The following is a 16451-nucleotide window of genomic DNA, read 5'->3' on the forward strand; positions in this document are numbered from 1 at the left end:
CATTCCACAACCTCACTGCCCTCACCGTGAAAAACCACCTACGCTGCTTCAAATGGAAACTCCTTTCCTCTAATCTAAAGGGGTGACCTCTGGTGCGCTGATTGTTTTTATGGGAAAAAAGAACATCCCCCAACTGCCTATAATCCCCTCTAATGTACTTGTACAGAGTAATCATGTCCCCTCGCAAGCGCCTCTTTTCCAGAGAAAAAACCCCAACCTCGACAGTCTCACCTCATAGCTTAAATCTTCCATCCCCTTAACCAGTTTAGTTGCACGTCTCTGCACTCTCTCCAGCTCATTAATATCCTTCTTAAGGACTGGAGCCCAAAACTGCACTGCATACTCAAGGTGAGGCCTTACCAGGGACCTATAAAGGGGCAAAATTATGTTCTCATCCCTTGAGTCAATGCCCTTTTTTATACAAGACAGCACTTTATTTGCTTTAGTAGCCACAGAATGACACTGCCTGGCATTAGACAACTTGTTATCAACAAAAACCCCTAGATCCTTCTCCATTAAGGAAACCCCCAACACACTACCATTCAGTAGATAGTTTGCGTTTATATTATTTCTACCAAAGTGCATAACTTTGCACTTATCAACATTGAACCTCATTTTCCAGTTTGCTGCCCAGTTATCTAATTTTGTCAAATCGCTCTGCAAAGCAGCCGCATCCTGCATGGAACTTATAGTTTTGCACAATTTAGTAAAGTTGGGATCAAGTACAATGTACTGTTTTATTATTACAGAGAAAAAGGAGATCATTAAATGGAGGGTCAGTTATACGCTATACCCATCCTCTCTGTCACTTTATTACATGTGATTGCCTCCAAAAACACTGCTTTTCCTTGTTATGTAGTCTTTACCATGGGACTGCCTGGGGCTCATGTACAGCTATATCCTTTGATCCCTACATACTGTCAGTTCTTAAGGCTTTGTACCTTTTACATTATTTACCTTTGTTATACCTGTAGCATTTGCTTACATTGCATTTCCCTCATGTTTTACTGCAAGGCAGTGTTGTTACAGAAAGGCCATCTCCCATAGACTCCATTCTAATCAAATAATTCACATTTTTAAAAATGGTTTCCTTTCTCTCTGTAATAAAACAGTACCTGTACTTGATCCCAACTAAGATATAATGAATCCTTATTGGAGCCAAAACAATCCTGTTAGGTTTAATTAAGGTTTAAATCATTTATTTAGCAAACTTAAGGTAGGAGATCAGAATTATGGAAAGACCCCTTATCCAGAAAACCCCAGGTCCCGAGCATTCTGGATAATGGGTCCCATACCTGTACACACGTAACCAACATTTCAGGTAAAGCTGCCCATAAGGAATCTACCTACATAACTGTAAATCACAAGACAGTGGAATATCTCGTGATGTCTGTAGATTCTTCTCCGTGGGCTACAAGTTTTATGTAAGGTCTGTGAGGGGATTTCCAGACAATCTGATGGAATTTATCAGAATCAATTCAAATAGCCAAGAGAACGACTGCTTTGGGAAATGAAATCCCATAGAAGGCTATGGTCAAAGACCATAGTTTCTTACCCATAAATTAAATAAATATTAATATCTGTTGTATGAATGCTTACTTGTACATGAAATATGTCATCAAAATTATTAGTCTGATTTCATCCAATTGGTTATTTTCTTTAATATATGCCAAATATTTATGGATCTATCAGAATCAATCAATTCCATGGCAATGTTCAATAAGTATGGCTCTATTTTATCTTGTTTATTTGTGGTAGGGAGGTGTACTTGGTTCGGGGCTTTGTGGTTATACATATCACTGTGTACCCCTCCACTGGTTTTAATTGATATTATTATGTCTAATAGAAGACTGCTGCTACTAATAGAAGATTGAGAAACTTGCCCCCCACTGGCTGTTCTAAATACCATTGACAAACATGCCCAAAAGCTTTAGAGATGTTTTTGCATCACCCAACTGCTACATGTGTGCATATTCTGAACATTTTGTATCATTTCACTATTTAATTAGGTAAATGAACATTACTTGAACAGTAGTATGTATCCTTTATCCCATCAAATCATTTGGTATGGTCAACATACCTGATCAAGACCCTGACAGTCTTCAGAATGTCCAACTTAATAGAAGGAAACACTCAAGTGAAACCTAAATATGGGCACAATATTTAATAGAAAGAATCTCATTAAGGCACTGAAATCTGGCACAGCAACATGACACAATGAATCAATGGATGAATCTGGGGGTATTGTCTCCGTTCCCATGTTCTTCATCATCTACTCTGCCTTATTGCCTTCTTCTTTCATCATCCATCATCACAGCTTCTCCTGCCTACACAGAAAATTCCAAAAATCTTTCCTGATCTTTGTCTTATCTGCCTATCACCTTCCGTAACCACTTTTAACAATCACCAAAACAGATTCAAATAGATTCAAATGCTTACCTTCTCATGGTATTAGACTGACGTGACTCCAGCACATTTTTCAGACACAATTTAGAGCACCTTAATGATTGACAGCATTGCCCTGGTTTTTCACCTCTTCTGTGTTGCAGAGGAAGCTATATATAATTGCCTTGGAGGTGGAGAGATTCCTTTGTACAATAATAAGTGGCATTTTAGGTACGGCGATGCTGATTTCTGCATGAATACATTTTTATCTGCCTTCTGCTCATTTCTGCTAAAGTTTCTTCTTTTTTGAGCGACAATGTGTCTCCTTTGGGCCTAGTATGTACCGACAGGAAAGCTTTAGGCTGTTGTTGTTGCTCCGGCATGACAACCCTAAACTCTAGTATTGTAGTCAGTGCTACTCTAAGCACACCTTTGGGCATTTTATAGCAATATATTTACAGGTATAGGACCTGTTATCCAGAATGCTAGGGACTGGGGGTTTTCTGTATAAGAGATCTTTTCATAAAATGGATCTCCGTACCTTAAGTCTAATAAAAAAGCATTCAAACATGAATTAAACCCAGAAGGATTGTTTTGCCTCCAATAATACCTTAGTTGGGATCAAGTACAAGGCACTGTTTTATTATAACAGAGAAATCATTTTTTAAAACTAATTATTTTATTAAAATGGAGTCTATGGGAGGTGGAGCTTTCTGGATAATGGGTCTCCTGATAATGGGTCCATACCTGTACTCCCTTTTTGAAAAGGTCTTTGCCACCATCCCATTGATTGCTACTTGAGAGGTATGTTTGAGATTTCCATGAGGCAGTCTTTTACCAAAGGAGGCATGGTGAGAGCTGAGCAGAATGGTATAGATTCAGAGTTCTCAGATAGAGATTTATTATGTAAAGGCTTCATTATGAGTCAGAGCCAGAAAAAGGAGTTTACAGCTTTGCAGGAAGGCTGCGGCCCAATCCAAGAAAAACATGAATATCATGGATTTACAACCTACAATATCTCCAGGTGTTGCACCTCACTGGCAGCCTAAGCTTATTATGGAGATAGAAATAGAATGCCTTTATGGACCCCGTGACTGCTGGAGGCCCCAGGAATGTAAAAGGGCCCAGTTAGGTCCTTACTAATGTGAATGTAAAGAAGATGTTTGTGAAATAGGCCTTGTTCATAGAGATTTGGTGGACCTAAGGCAAAAAAAAGATCTGTGTGGCCACTTCCTTTTATACAACTGCTGCCACTTTTGTAGAGATGGAGCAAACTTTATAAAAACATTAGGGCTGATTCACTAAAGGTCGATAAAACGTGCATAATTTATAGCGTGCGTTAAAAATTTTATTGCGTAAAATTTTTTCACGAATTAACGCACGATTCACTAAAAGCATGCTTGCGTTAATTTACACGCGATGCGGCTTGCGTTATTTTAGTCGCGAAGACTATTTTCGTGCGGTATTTGACGTAATGCGTGCTAATCAACGCCCCGCGTACAAACAATCGCAGCATGCGAAAAAATGCATGCGATATGGGACTTAACACATGCGTTAATACTTTAGCGAATCGTGTGTAAATATTAACGCAAAAAAGCGTGCAATAAAACTTATCGACCTTTAGTGAATCAGCCCTATTGTATCAAAATGATGCACCATTTTATTCTCTTTAAATAGACCATTATCACACCTTCTCCATCTCTTCCCAGTGTTGTTTCTGCCCAGTAGTTGAGCACTGGAGCCCATGTTGCATCATAGTTAGCCATTAATCCACTTACTAGTAATAGTGGTTTCTTGACTGAATGCACAAATTTTGATTGAAGTAAAATAATCCCTACACAGATGGAGTGATGCTTGAGTTCTACAGAATAGTCTCACCAACTTTACTCATATGTCCTCTGTTGTGTGTGATTTTGTATAGTTGAATAATTCAGCACCATGGAAAGCAGCCATAATTAATTGGCAATGTAGTGTGCCCTTAATAGACTGAACAGCTGCCCCTTAGTAACAAGGAAAGCAGATCGTCACAAGGTGTGGCAATCGGCTTACAGTTATTTTTGCAATTTCCTGTTGATATTTGTTGTTTTTATTTTTGCACCGTGGCTTAAGCTCTGGAAGATTTGATTCATTTGAAAGAAAATTTGTCCAAAAGCCATAGAATGTAACAGTAAAGTAAAAGATTGAGGAAAAACACAGAAGAAACAATGATCTCAGAGATTTTTATGGGGGGAAACTGTTCCCATTAATAATACCCTGGGGCAAGGCGTGCTGCCATTTACAGCAGATGCACTGCTAATACATTCCAATTTCCAGGTGCACTGGTCATGGAAGGACTCTGGAGCACAGCATAGCAAGGGCACTTTTGGATCTTATTGACCTTTTTGCCTATGTGGAAAGGATTGCACATTTCCCCTGTGTCTCCAACTTTTGTGCCGAACTGGAAGGCTCCGTTCATACAGCCTTAGCTAGAAACTCTATGCACTATAGAGACAAATAAGTACAATAGCAGATGTGCTGATGTGAGACAGGGTTGGAGAGAGTCTTATGCATAAATTGACCCTTTTCTGCCCAATCTGCCTATTGTCATACCTGCTTCAACTGCTCAACCATTTTCTGCTGAAAAGCTACTTTAAACCGTGTGTTCAGCATATGAAAACGGATAATTATGTTTTAAAGCAACCCAATCTTGTATAATGATAGTTTTCTCGGTATAAACAGTACTTTTCAAGTAAATCACAATCAGCAGGGAGGTATCAGCAGTTTGGAGTCATTGGAAGACGTGTTAGAGCTGGAAATCAGAGTGCACTTATGCACAAAGATGTGTATGGTGTCTGAACACAACATTACAGGAGGACTGTAATGAACTACTTAGCAGGGCACTGAATAGTGAAGGAGAAGAGATACTTTATGCTCCTTTATGAATAAAAATAACCACTGGCTCACCTTGTGCCAATCGGCTCTTTATCTATCAGCTAACCAAGGGCCACCCACAGGTCTCCCCTTACATGGCAATCACAAGTTACCTGGCTTGTGTGCCATACACTTTCTGGAACTGGACACCTGACAGCACTGGGTACAAATATAAAGGGAGCAAGTTGCCCCGTGAGCTAACAAATAGCACTTTTTTGGCACTTTGTACCTTAACCTGTCAAGAAAATTAGCCCTTTGAATGCATTTCCAATGTTTTATTGGCAGATATTCATCTCTACATCAAGGTGGCTTCCACTGATTCTGTTCTTGTAGATCATGCCTGTAGAATACTCTGTAAGTGAACAGAGGATATTTTTACGATCACATGACAAATATTTGCAATGAGAGATCATGCTACACTGCCTTTGGCTAAATGTTGCTAGATTGCTATGTCAACAGTAAATATTCTACTTTATGGAGGATCTGTAATGCTGAGAATGTTTGTTTTTTATCTAAACAGCAATGAAGACTGGAGGCACGCAGCTTAAGCTCATCTTGACATTCCAGAATTACGGACAAGCTTTGTTTAAACCGATGAAGTAAGTGGAAGCTTTATATTTGACTGCAATGACAAACTATTGTTCATAAATGAATCCTTAGTAATTCTTAAAAAACGTATAAAAAGGGCAACTGAGCCTTTCCTCCTATCACAAGGTGCAAGCGTGGATGACTTTATTAATGTAGCAGTGACAAAGGAGTGAGGCAAAATATAACCGAAATGCCTTTATTTTGCAAACAGCACAAATCCATTATGTCTGTATCTCTATTTCATAAAATGTGTAATATTTGAAAATATGCAGGTTGGTTCTGAATAGGAGAGTTTGTGTTTTTCTGGAAATGTTCATGGGTTCATTTTATTTGTTGTTGTATTTTTAAAGTAATACTTGTGCTACCCTATATTTATAGGAATTGTGTCAGCCTGCATTTAAGGTAATGTTCAAATTATTCTGGATGTTGATTGCCTGGACCCTGCTGGTGCACTCGCCAGTCAGGCGATTATCATTTGGAAAGACAGCAGGCGATTACCATTATAGTCAATATAGGGGCAATTTAAAGTGTTTTGCTGCCTGTGCTTAAATCCTTCCCTGCATGTTTTTTATTCTTCTATAAATCTATCTCTTGCCCAACTTGCCTTTAGCCTGCCGGCAGCCTAGTAAGAAGGCTGCATAAACAGCAATGTCTAGGGAACCCAAGAGGGTGGGGGTCATAGTTGGGCATCTAGTTGTTGTGATGGGTTTGGGATAGGGGAAGGAGGGGGATTAATAAAAAATTTGATTCTAAAATACTGACACAATCGTTTTAAAATTGAAGTCGATATATTAGGCATCATTTGCTGTAGCTGTATACAGTGCATTCAAACACAAAATTGAGCATATATTTACAAGATTACTTGTGTCCATACCAGTGAGCGCTCCTGCCCAAGACTAGATGAGAACCTTGCCTCAGGTGGAAGTGCCCCCCAAGTTGCTAGAGGCAGCAGAAAGCCGCTCCTGGTAACTTTAAGAGATGAATTTTCAGTTATTGGGGGGAGAGGTGCTGGGGGAGATGGGCAGGCTTAGTATAGCTAGAATGCCCTTGGCCCTTATATGCTCCTTAGTAACATGTGCATGCTCAGTCTGCTCTTATGACTTGGATGGATGCAGGGGAACCTTGGAATAACCAGTAGGCTTTTCCTGCCAGGTTTCCCTTAGTAGGTTGTAGTTACAAATTTAGACTCTAATGCCATTATTGCCATTGTTCACACTGGTGATGGATGTAACGTAATTCCCATTAAAAAGAATATGAGCCACAACTTGTACATGATTTACCAAAATGGCCACTAATTTGCATCCTTTTTGGGTGCCATCTGTGGGGGAAATAACTCAGTATTGTGGCTTTTGCACTTTGCATTGTGTTTGTAAATGAGCCTTAAGGTGGTCACACACATGGCGATTTCTGATCTTTTGTGCAACCATTGGTCGCACGAAAGATCGTACAATCGGCCACTAAGCGTTCAGGGCTGAAACGGCAGGAACAATAGGATTTCTACCTCCTTCTGCCGATTCAGCCCTGAAGGCAGATTTTGATCAGGCGCCTTCTATGGCGCCCAATCAAAATCTTTTAACCTGGCCGATCGGTGAGTCGACCGATATCAGCAGCCTCCTGCAATATCAGTCGACTTGCTGACTTGCCATAAACGTACCGAATATCGTACGAAACGGGGTTTCGTACGATATTATCAGTGCGTGTATGGCCAGCTTTATTGTGGTACATAATACAGTCAGAGATATGCACAAGAATACGGGCAAATGCAGACAATAACTTTGGTTAAGAGAATGCTTAACTTAAATATAATTTGTTTTGAGAGATCTAATAGAAGCTAGCTAAGTTCCCACCCGTAGTAGCTGCAGTTTAATGTAGGTAGAATCCTTCTCCGATATTCCTTCCCACATTCCCATAATTCATAGTATCTGAAGTACAAACAGTCACTGCTGCAGAATGAGCCAGTGTCAGCCACCTCAATGGCTTGAGTTAAAGTGGCGTTTCATAATATCCTCATTATCTCCTCTCCACTAGGCTTCTCAATGCGTACCACCAGGATTCATAATCATTCTCTGTGTTTTGCAAACTGCAGAATAATAACACCATATGGGTGTTGCAGGAGTTATTTATAGACCTGACAGTGTTGGAGTTCAGAGAAGGTTCATTAAAATGTTTGTTCCAGTTTCTAGATCAAGATCCAGCAACAAGGGCTAGTCTGTAAGCCTAGTGTATGTGCATAGAGGCTGTAGCTTGGGTTGATATTTATGATGACACTGAGCTCTGGCATATGGTGACCCATGGAAAAGCAGCTATTTACAAACTAAGGATTATCCCTATATTGTCAATGGGGAATTGAGTTGGCTGGAATAAAACCTAGAACCCTAGCATAGAAATGTTGACCACTAAATCACAATGCTGCAGTGCTCCTCTTCACTGAAGAGCAGTGATCATGAACATCATATTGCTCAACAAAGTAGGTGCCCATTTTTAGCTTTCTGGGTCGGAGACACGATTTGGAAATGCAAACACAGTTTTACTCCAAGCAGAGCCTCCTACAGTCCACATGTTGCTTCCAATTTGCCAATCGCAGCCCCTATTTGGCATCCCAAAATAATCTTTTTTATGCTTGTGTTGCTCACTAACATTTTTACATCTGTGTGGCTCATGAGTAAAAAAGTTTGGGGATCCCTGTTCTAGTGCCGTGCCAGTATCTTGTTTCCTTCTCTTGGTAAGGTGAGATGATGGCAGCATGGCTCCCACTAGAACATGACCCTGGGCCAGTGGAGATGTCAGCCTATTAAATTTACATCCCAAGTAAACTAGCCTTTCTTTATAATTTAAGTATGTAAGCCAAGGGATGGATCATTTGAAAGGATTTGCAAGTTCCCTTGCCACAATAATGAAATTTAAATTCTATTAGACGAGATTCATCAGAAGGCATTGTCTTCCTACTAGTGCATAGTATGCCCCACCATTGAGGATTGGGGACAGGCTTTCAGTTGGGGGAAATGTATGGGCCATTTTTCTTTTAAATGTTTCAAAAATTGATAATAAACAAAAAGGACAGCGGTACCTCGGTGCTTCATGGTCCCTGAGCTTCTCCCTCCTAACGCAATTCATGCCACTGGGTGCATACCTGCCAGCATTTGAAAAATGCAAAGGGGGACAAAGAGAAAATTTTGACCACGCTAATTTTTGTAACCACAGCGCCTAAATACCACTCTCATTTTACACAATTTGGTGGGTTATGCAAAGTTTAAACCCATTTTTGGGGATTTGGGGATCTTGTTTTATGTATTATTACAGTTTTGCTAATGAAGGTGAAGTCTCAGTTCCCCCAAGAGACCTGTCTATCTTATTAGTTACAATTATTTCTAAGTGCAGGTGTTGAGGATTCTGGGCTCTCTGCCAAAAGCCTACTTGTCTAATTAAGTTTGAGAAACATTGTATCTTTTTTTGGCATTCAGTGCAGGAGATGAGGGAAATGAGGGATTTTTCAATACAGATCTGGAACTGGGGGCTGAGCTGTGCCAATCACAGGACGGGTATGTCCCAGGGTGCTTCACCATTGCACTAGCTGGCAGCACTGGCATACAAGTACTACCACACTGAGCCCATAGATTGTACATTTCTGAGTTTCTACTTAGTTCTTTCTTACATAATTTAGAAACCCCCAGCTCACAAAGGGTTAAAGTGAAATTTACATTTTTCTAAGACAAGAAGATGAATTAGTTTCTTGATTTAGTTTATGCCATTAGTTTAAATAGCAGGGGATCCTGTGACTGCTTGGGGGGGGTGGGGGGGGCTCAGATGTGGAATTTTAAGCCATGATTTAGAGTTGGGGTCCTGTAACCTCTGATTACACCACTGCTGAAAATCAAACATATTACCTAGAGTTATACGATGTGTATGTAGTATTTCACAACATTGCAGGAAGCACATACCTCTGAGTCAGAGGCTCCGTCCCATCCAACTGATGGCTTCATTTTCCTGGCTTCGTTATGTGTCATTTTCTGTCTGGGGAAAAAATATGTATAAAATAATGTTTTTTAAAACTGTAAAAATACTGTAAAATTCTGCAGCCTCATGACTGATTTGAGACATCTTTCAATAGTTTGTCTAATGTGACCGATTCATACAGTTTGGCAGTCTGGCAGGGTCAGTAAATACCACTTGCTGATTGATAAGTGGTTGCTATGGGTTACTAGGGTAGTAGCTTTGTACTTCTTATTACATTATCCCTAGGAATGCTTGTAGTTGTAGAACTACAGGTCACAGGTCAGTCATTTTATTGAGATCAGTGTATTAGGTTTGAAGTAATAGTGAGTAGTGATTATTGGGTTTATGTAATAAAAGGCACTAAGTTTGCCCAGGAGCAATAACCCGTAGCAGAAAGCATTTACTGGTCACCTGTTTTAAAGCAAACTTCTTATTGGTTGCTATGGGTTACTGCTCCTGGGCAAACTTAGTGCCTTTAATTGCATATGGGAGATATCTTCATATAATGTTCATCGGGTAATAATGACAGGCTAACTAAACAAAGGGCCCGCAACTCATCCTTCTTGCTTCAGACTCTCTGGATAACTTACCAGTGAATACGGGTCATTTATCAACACTGGTCAAATTTGCCAATGGTTACTAACCTCTTACAACCAATCAGTGATCATCTTTTCTCAGCCAGTTGCGGTTAGAACAGTGAATGCAACAATTTGATTGGTTACCATGGGTTACTGCCCACAGGCTGTTCACTAACGGCGTTAGAGCTGTCATGGAAGATTACAGCAGCTCTATATATTAATGGGCCTAATTGAATCATTTTGCATTTAATTAGGTTTTTGGCAGTCGTTTAATATAAAAGCGGGCAAATAGCTGGTTCATCTTAACTCTGCTCTAAATGATACATTTTTATTTTGCATCTAGCATCTCCTTTATTTTACAGTTTAGCATTTCTTTGTCTCGCTGGCATATGCATCACTGTGTCCCAGAAAGTAAAGCATGCCTTTCTATTGATACATTTCATTTGCACCACCTTTTCCATTGCCTCTTAAGGTGGCCACACACGTGGGATCTGACAATCTTTCGTGCGACCATCGGTCCCACAAAGATCGTCAGATCCGCCACTAACCTTCGGGGCTGAAACAGGCAGATAAGGAGGTAGAAACAATAGGATTTCTACCTCCTTCTGCTGATTCAGAGCTGAAGGCAGATTTTGGTCAGGCGCCTTCTATGGCGCCCTATCAAAATCTTTTAACCAGCCCAATCGGCGAGTCGACCGATATCAGCAGCTTCCTGCGATATCGGTCGACTCGCCGACTTGCCATACATGCACCGAATATCGTACGAAACGAGGTTTCATACGATATTATCGGTGCGTGTATGGCCAGCTTTACAAGCTGAATGGCAGGATAGAAATTGGGCTGCCTATGACATGGGAAGGAATGGGGGAGCAGAGCTGCTAAACTTTCAGGAGGAAGCTGAAGGGTAGAAGAGGTAATGGGTGGGATGAAGGGGGAGTGGGGGGGGCAGGATTGAGGCGGAGTTGGGCGGAATTGGGGCGGGTGGAGGAATTACAAATTTTACTAAATCAATTTGTAATTTTCTTGCTGGCTGGTATTTTACTATCTACAAAATACCGCCTGGTGACAACCCTAATTTTGTTTAGGTGTGTGAGTGCCTAATGCAGCTTTGCTACTGGATTTGTTTGGCCCAGGAAAATGAGATGATTTAATACAAGGTCTATTCATGCCAACATGGGATTTAAATGCACAGTTCCTTCTATTGTACAGCTAATAACACACCACGTCTCTGGTTTCAGGAAGGCAACACAGAGACATAGCAGTTGGCACACACTGAGGACGTTTCAGAAATGTGTCTCTGATGATCAGGCTACTTTGCCTACTTGCTTTGGTGAATAATTAGAAAGGCTGCTGTACAATTACATGGGAAACCAGCCACACTTATATATTGCAAAGTATCCTGCTCTACAGATGGGGATTTCGCCTGATACCGTGTTCCTTCCGTGGTAATCTCAGAGGGGTCATAATATGGTCAAGATGTTTCTTGGTAGATAAAAGGCTGGAGATATTTTGAATAAGATACAGCTTGTTCCAGGTTTCTGAGCTAATTCCAATTTTAAATCCCTTTCAAAACAGGCATAGATAGGAGCATTCTGAATGAAGCAAAAGAATACAAGGCAGAAGTTAAGCAATGCAGAAGTTTTACGGTGCTGGTAAAATATTGTGTATATGTTCATTTTAATCATGTGCAAAATGAGAGTACATGGTATGTTTATGTTACCACTCAACTACTACTAGGGATAAAGCCCTAACAGTAATGGCTGCCCCTTAAATATTAACTATAAACATCATTGCAATCATCATTGCTAAATTATAGGATGAGTATAAGAGTATATAAGTATATAAGAGTGTTGAAAGAACCAACATCCACAGAACAGCAGGGATTAACCCCTTTGTTAATGTGTCATGCACAAAATGCACACTACATTTTGGGTCAAAGTACAGAGGGTTATCCCCATTCAGCTTTATATCTGTGCTGGTTCTGGCATTTTCGGACTTTTGGAAGGTGGGTGCTAATCACCTCTCATCACTGAGCACCAGAGTAAACATTTATGAGAAATCAGGGAGTGCTTGTGAAACTGGTACAACCTTGTACAACCGCACTAACAAAACAGCGCCCTGCCCAAGGCATTGGAGCATCAAGTGATAACCTGGACACACCCTTCCAGGCCTGGAATGGCAATCTATGGATTCTGGCAAATGCCAGAGAGGCTGCTGTAAGATCCATAGACAGTCACTATTTATTTAGCTGGTGGGGGGCTGTTTAGGCCTCTGTGTACTTGACATGTCAGGGCCTATTTTGTATCCCAGTCCAAACCTGCACTCTTTTTAGTTTCACACTCTCAAGTGTCAGTGTCCAGGAACTAGACCAAAACCCCAGCATTCCTCTGCATGGATTTATGTTCTACAAATACATATCCCCATATGTATTTGTAGAACATAAGTTTGATGTAGAATTCAAAACTGAACATCCAGCTGCTGGCCAGCCAGGCTGTGATCTTGTAGATATTGTTTTGGGGTTCACTTCCTGTCTCCTCTGTTGTTGGACAACTGACCGGGACAACAAAACACCCCTATATTTTAGCATCATTTTGGCTAGATATATGCAGCATATTGCCCTCTAGACACTCATAACTAGTAACAACTTCTCAGTTAGCCCAGAAGATGATAAGACATCAAATATTCACTGGCCGTTTCTTTCTAGGTCCATCTCCCTAATCAATATTGGCTAATAAAATTACTTCAAAATAAGGGAACAACCACAATAAGAATTGGGGTTCCATGCAAGTATAACATATGGAGCTCATGTGATTTGTTGATGCTGGCAGACTAAAGTAACGGATGTGTGTATTATATATATATATATATATATATATATAGATAGATAGATAGATATACTGTATATAAAAGTATTGATGTAGCTGTCCATAAAAGTACAGTATGTGTCAACTTAGCAATCACTATTCATCTTGGTGCTGTTGTGGATAATAACATGACCCATTTGGACAGGGAGGAAAAAGCATGTTTTTTTTCTAAATCTCCATTTTAGTGAGACAGATCAAAGCTAGACATTGCCCTTTTCATCATCTTGTGGCTTTGAGTCAATATCATAATGTACTTTACTCATTTATCTCCGTGTGTAAAATTCTGTTAGCAGGAATTGCTGTACGGTACTAGAAAAACAGAGTTTTGAAGAAGATCTATTTGGCTTTGCTCTGCATATTTGCTTTCAGACCTCAGGCACAGTTGGATTCCTTGCATTATAGTCAGTTGAGCCTTGGCTCAAAGCCTATCTGCAGTGGCTCAGGTCTGCGAATAATTAAAATATATAAATATGCATAGAGAAGTTTTATAAAAACATGGGAACCAAAGATGAAGAGTGCAAAAAAAATCCATGTGCCTCTCCTTAAAAAGGCAACCAGAACTTTCTAACTTAAGTGATTGGAAATACATAATTGGGGGCAGGAGCAGGATTCAAAATAGGCCCTGGCATTTCAAGTACACAGAGGCCACACAGCACCACACAGGCCCAATATATAGTAACTGTCTGTGGCATCTTATAGTGGCCCATGGGCATTTGGCAGAATCCACAGATTGCCATTCTATACAATCAAACATATTCAAACATGCAACCTGGGACAGGCCTGTTCTGGGATGCAAAATAGGCCCTAGCATTTCAGTACACATAGGCCCAAAGAGCCCTCCCCCATAGGCCCAATAAATAGTGACTGACTGTGGCATCTTACAGCAGTCCCTCTGGCATTTGCCAGAATCCACAGATTGCCAGTCCGGGCCTGGAAGAGTCCAGGTTATCACTGGATGATCCAATGTCTTGGGCAGGGCACTGTTTTGTTAATATGGGGCAGTTGCTGAAATGCAAGGCAACCGCCTTCCTCAGTGGCCTATCACTCGGGATTCTACCTGATCCTTTGTAAGGCTAACTTAATCTGTAATTCATGACCAGGGTGCTCTAAGTCATCAGTGATGTCACCTACCAACCCACCCTCTCCTGCCCATGTGTTGGCTTAGAGTAACTTACAACTACTCTTTTCATAATATTGCTAACAAATACTGTGTGTGCAGTACAGGTTAGGTATAAAGTACTCATAAAGTTCAGAGTTCTCTGTTATTCTGACAGGACCAAACTGAGAAGAGTGACATGAGTTTGCTGGATTCTTGCCCAAAGATATACGCAGAGTTTTAATGCAAAGTAGACAACAGTGAATGAGTTATTTTGCTAGGAAGTGTTGTGATTTATAGAAGAATACAACCCTGGAGTCCAGTGTTCTGACTTCAGTTTTGAAGGAGCTGCAGCCTCCATTCTAAGTTAATTTAGGTTATAGTTTTGTGTGCTGTGTACCAGACATACTACTTTACCAACTTTTCCATCTCCAGACATAAAACAAAATGTATGCTCTTCTCAATAGACATCTTAGTAGCCCCATTAGATCATCTGGGCAGACAGGAAGATCCTACAAGATGAGAAGCGCATCTGCTCCCTGGTCAAGTCCTGCCATTGTCTTTGGGACTAGAACGTTAGAACCTCTCTTTTTGGCCCACTAATTAGGTGGCAAACATTCACTCCTTTGGTGACCTGGCCACATGAGTAGTTCTGTGCATTTATGGCCATTTAAAATGACAGAAGGAGGCAAATGTGTGAAGTTTTAGTAATGGGCTTTGCAAAACTAACCATTATTTGCTGCCTTATTTAGAGCTGTGATTTATATAAAAAAAACATATCAGGTTTATATTTAACACTCAGTGACAAGTCATATTTTTCCTCCTGACTGGTATTGTATCATCACTGACTGGTTAACCTTAGTCATCGGATTTGGAAAACATCTGATAGTGGTGGGCGGCTGCAGACTTCTGGGTAAATGATGACTCTGGCATCATCACCGTCTGACGGTACAATGACCCGACAGCGTTACTGGACTTTCCAGTGCTGGCACTGTGCCTAGGATTGGGGATCCAGTTCAGATATATTTACTGCTACTTTAGAAAGGGAACCTGGGAGTCTGGCAGCTAAAAGCACAGAAGCACAGGCTGCAGAAGTAGCAAACTAACAGACAAACCCAATTTAGATGAAAGTCAGTTCTGCTTTTGAGTAACTTTGGGGAGATTTGGGTCTCAGCAGCTCTGAACATCAGGGCTAATGTTTCACTTCTAAAATAACAGGTAGGGTTAAAAGTACCATTTCATGTCCGACTAAGACATGTCTTTAACTGGCTCTGTTGTCTTTCTGCCAACTATTCTGAAACTATTTTCTTATTTTTAACCAGTATATGTTTCACACGAACACTGTGGGTTAATGATTTGCTTGGGTAGATCTGTCCCAGTGACTCATTGGCTTATTGATTCACATGTGGGTCTGTGCAGATACCGAGCCAACATGCACTCAGGGTGTGAGGACAGGGGACATTTTTAGGTTAACTTTTGGAGACTTTGGATTTGTAAAGCAAATACCAGGTCTCCAGGGTCACCAGCTGAAAACTAGTTCAGAGTTTTTCAAGTCTCTGTCCTTGCCCTGCTTGACCTGTTATCCCACCTACACTATTTCATTCCTAAATCCTGTAACTGAGCTCTGGGAGCCTGGAGTAGGAGCTGCTGCTGTGACACATGTAGGGCGCTGTTCCTTGTCCTAATGCAGAATAAGCTGCTAGAAGCTCTGTAAATAGCTGTCATTTGCACAGATTATATTGCTGCAACCCCAGACTCTGCAGTTTTCTGTATATAAGGGGAAAACATTTTGGAATAGAGTTAACCAATTTTAGTCAGCACTTGGTGTGGGTACTATGGGGATTTACTTGAACATTTGAGAAGGGGATTTTGTATCTAAATGTGGTGTATCTGAAGAAAATGTATTTGCTGTATTATTGAGAACTATAATACTTATTTAAACAACAGATATGCTTAATATGTTGGTGGCATATTCCTATAACATACCTATTGATGTTTCAGACATGAGGTAAGTTAAGAACCAAGCCACCCCTGATA

At 40.5% G+C, this 16451-nt stretch overlaps 1 protein-coding gene across 1 annotated transcript in view; it reads left to right on the forward strand.

Moving 5' to 3' along the window:
• Positions 1-16451, forward strand: part of fam20c (family with sequence similarity 20 member C) — a 113071-nt gene that overhangs the window by 20536 nt on the left and 76084 nt on the right. The window contains exon 3 of the mRNA XM_002931944.5: positions 5816-5894. Coding sequence (XP_002931990.1) covers positions 5816-5894 — 79 coding nt within the window. The remainder of the gene's footprint in view (positions 1-5815; positions 5895-16451) is intronic.

Source organism: Xenopus tropicalis, chromosome 9, assembly GCF_000004195.4.
Source record: "Xenopus tropicalis strain Nigerian chromosome 9, UCB_Xtro_10.0, whole genome shotgun sequence".
NCBI classification, from domain to species: Eukaryota; Metazoa; Chordata; class Amphibia; order Anura; family Pipidae; genus Xenopus; species Xenopus tropicalis.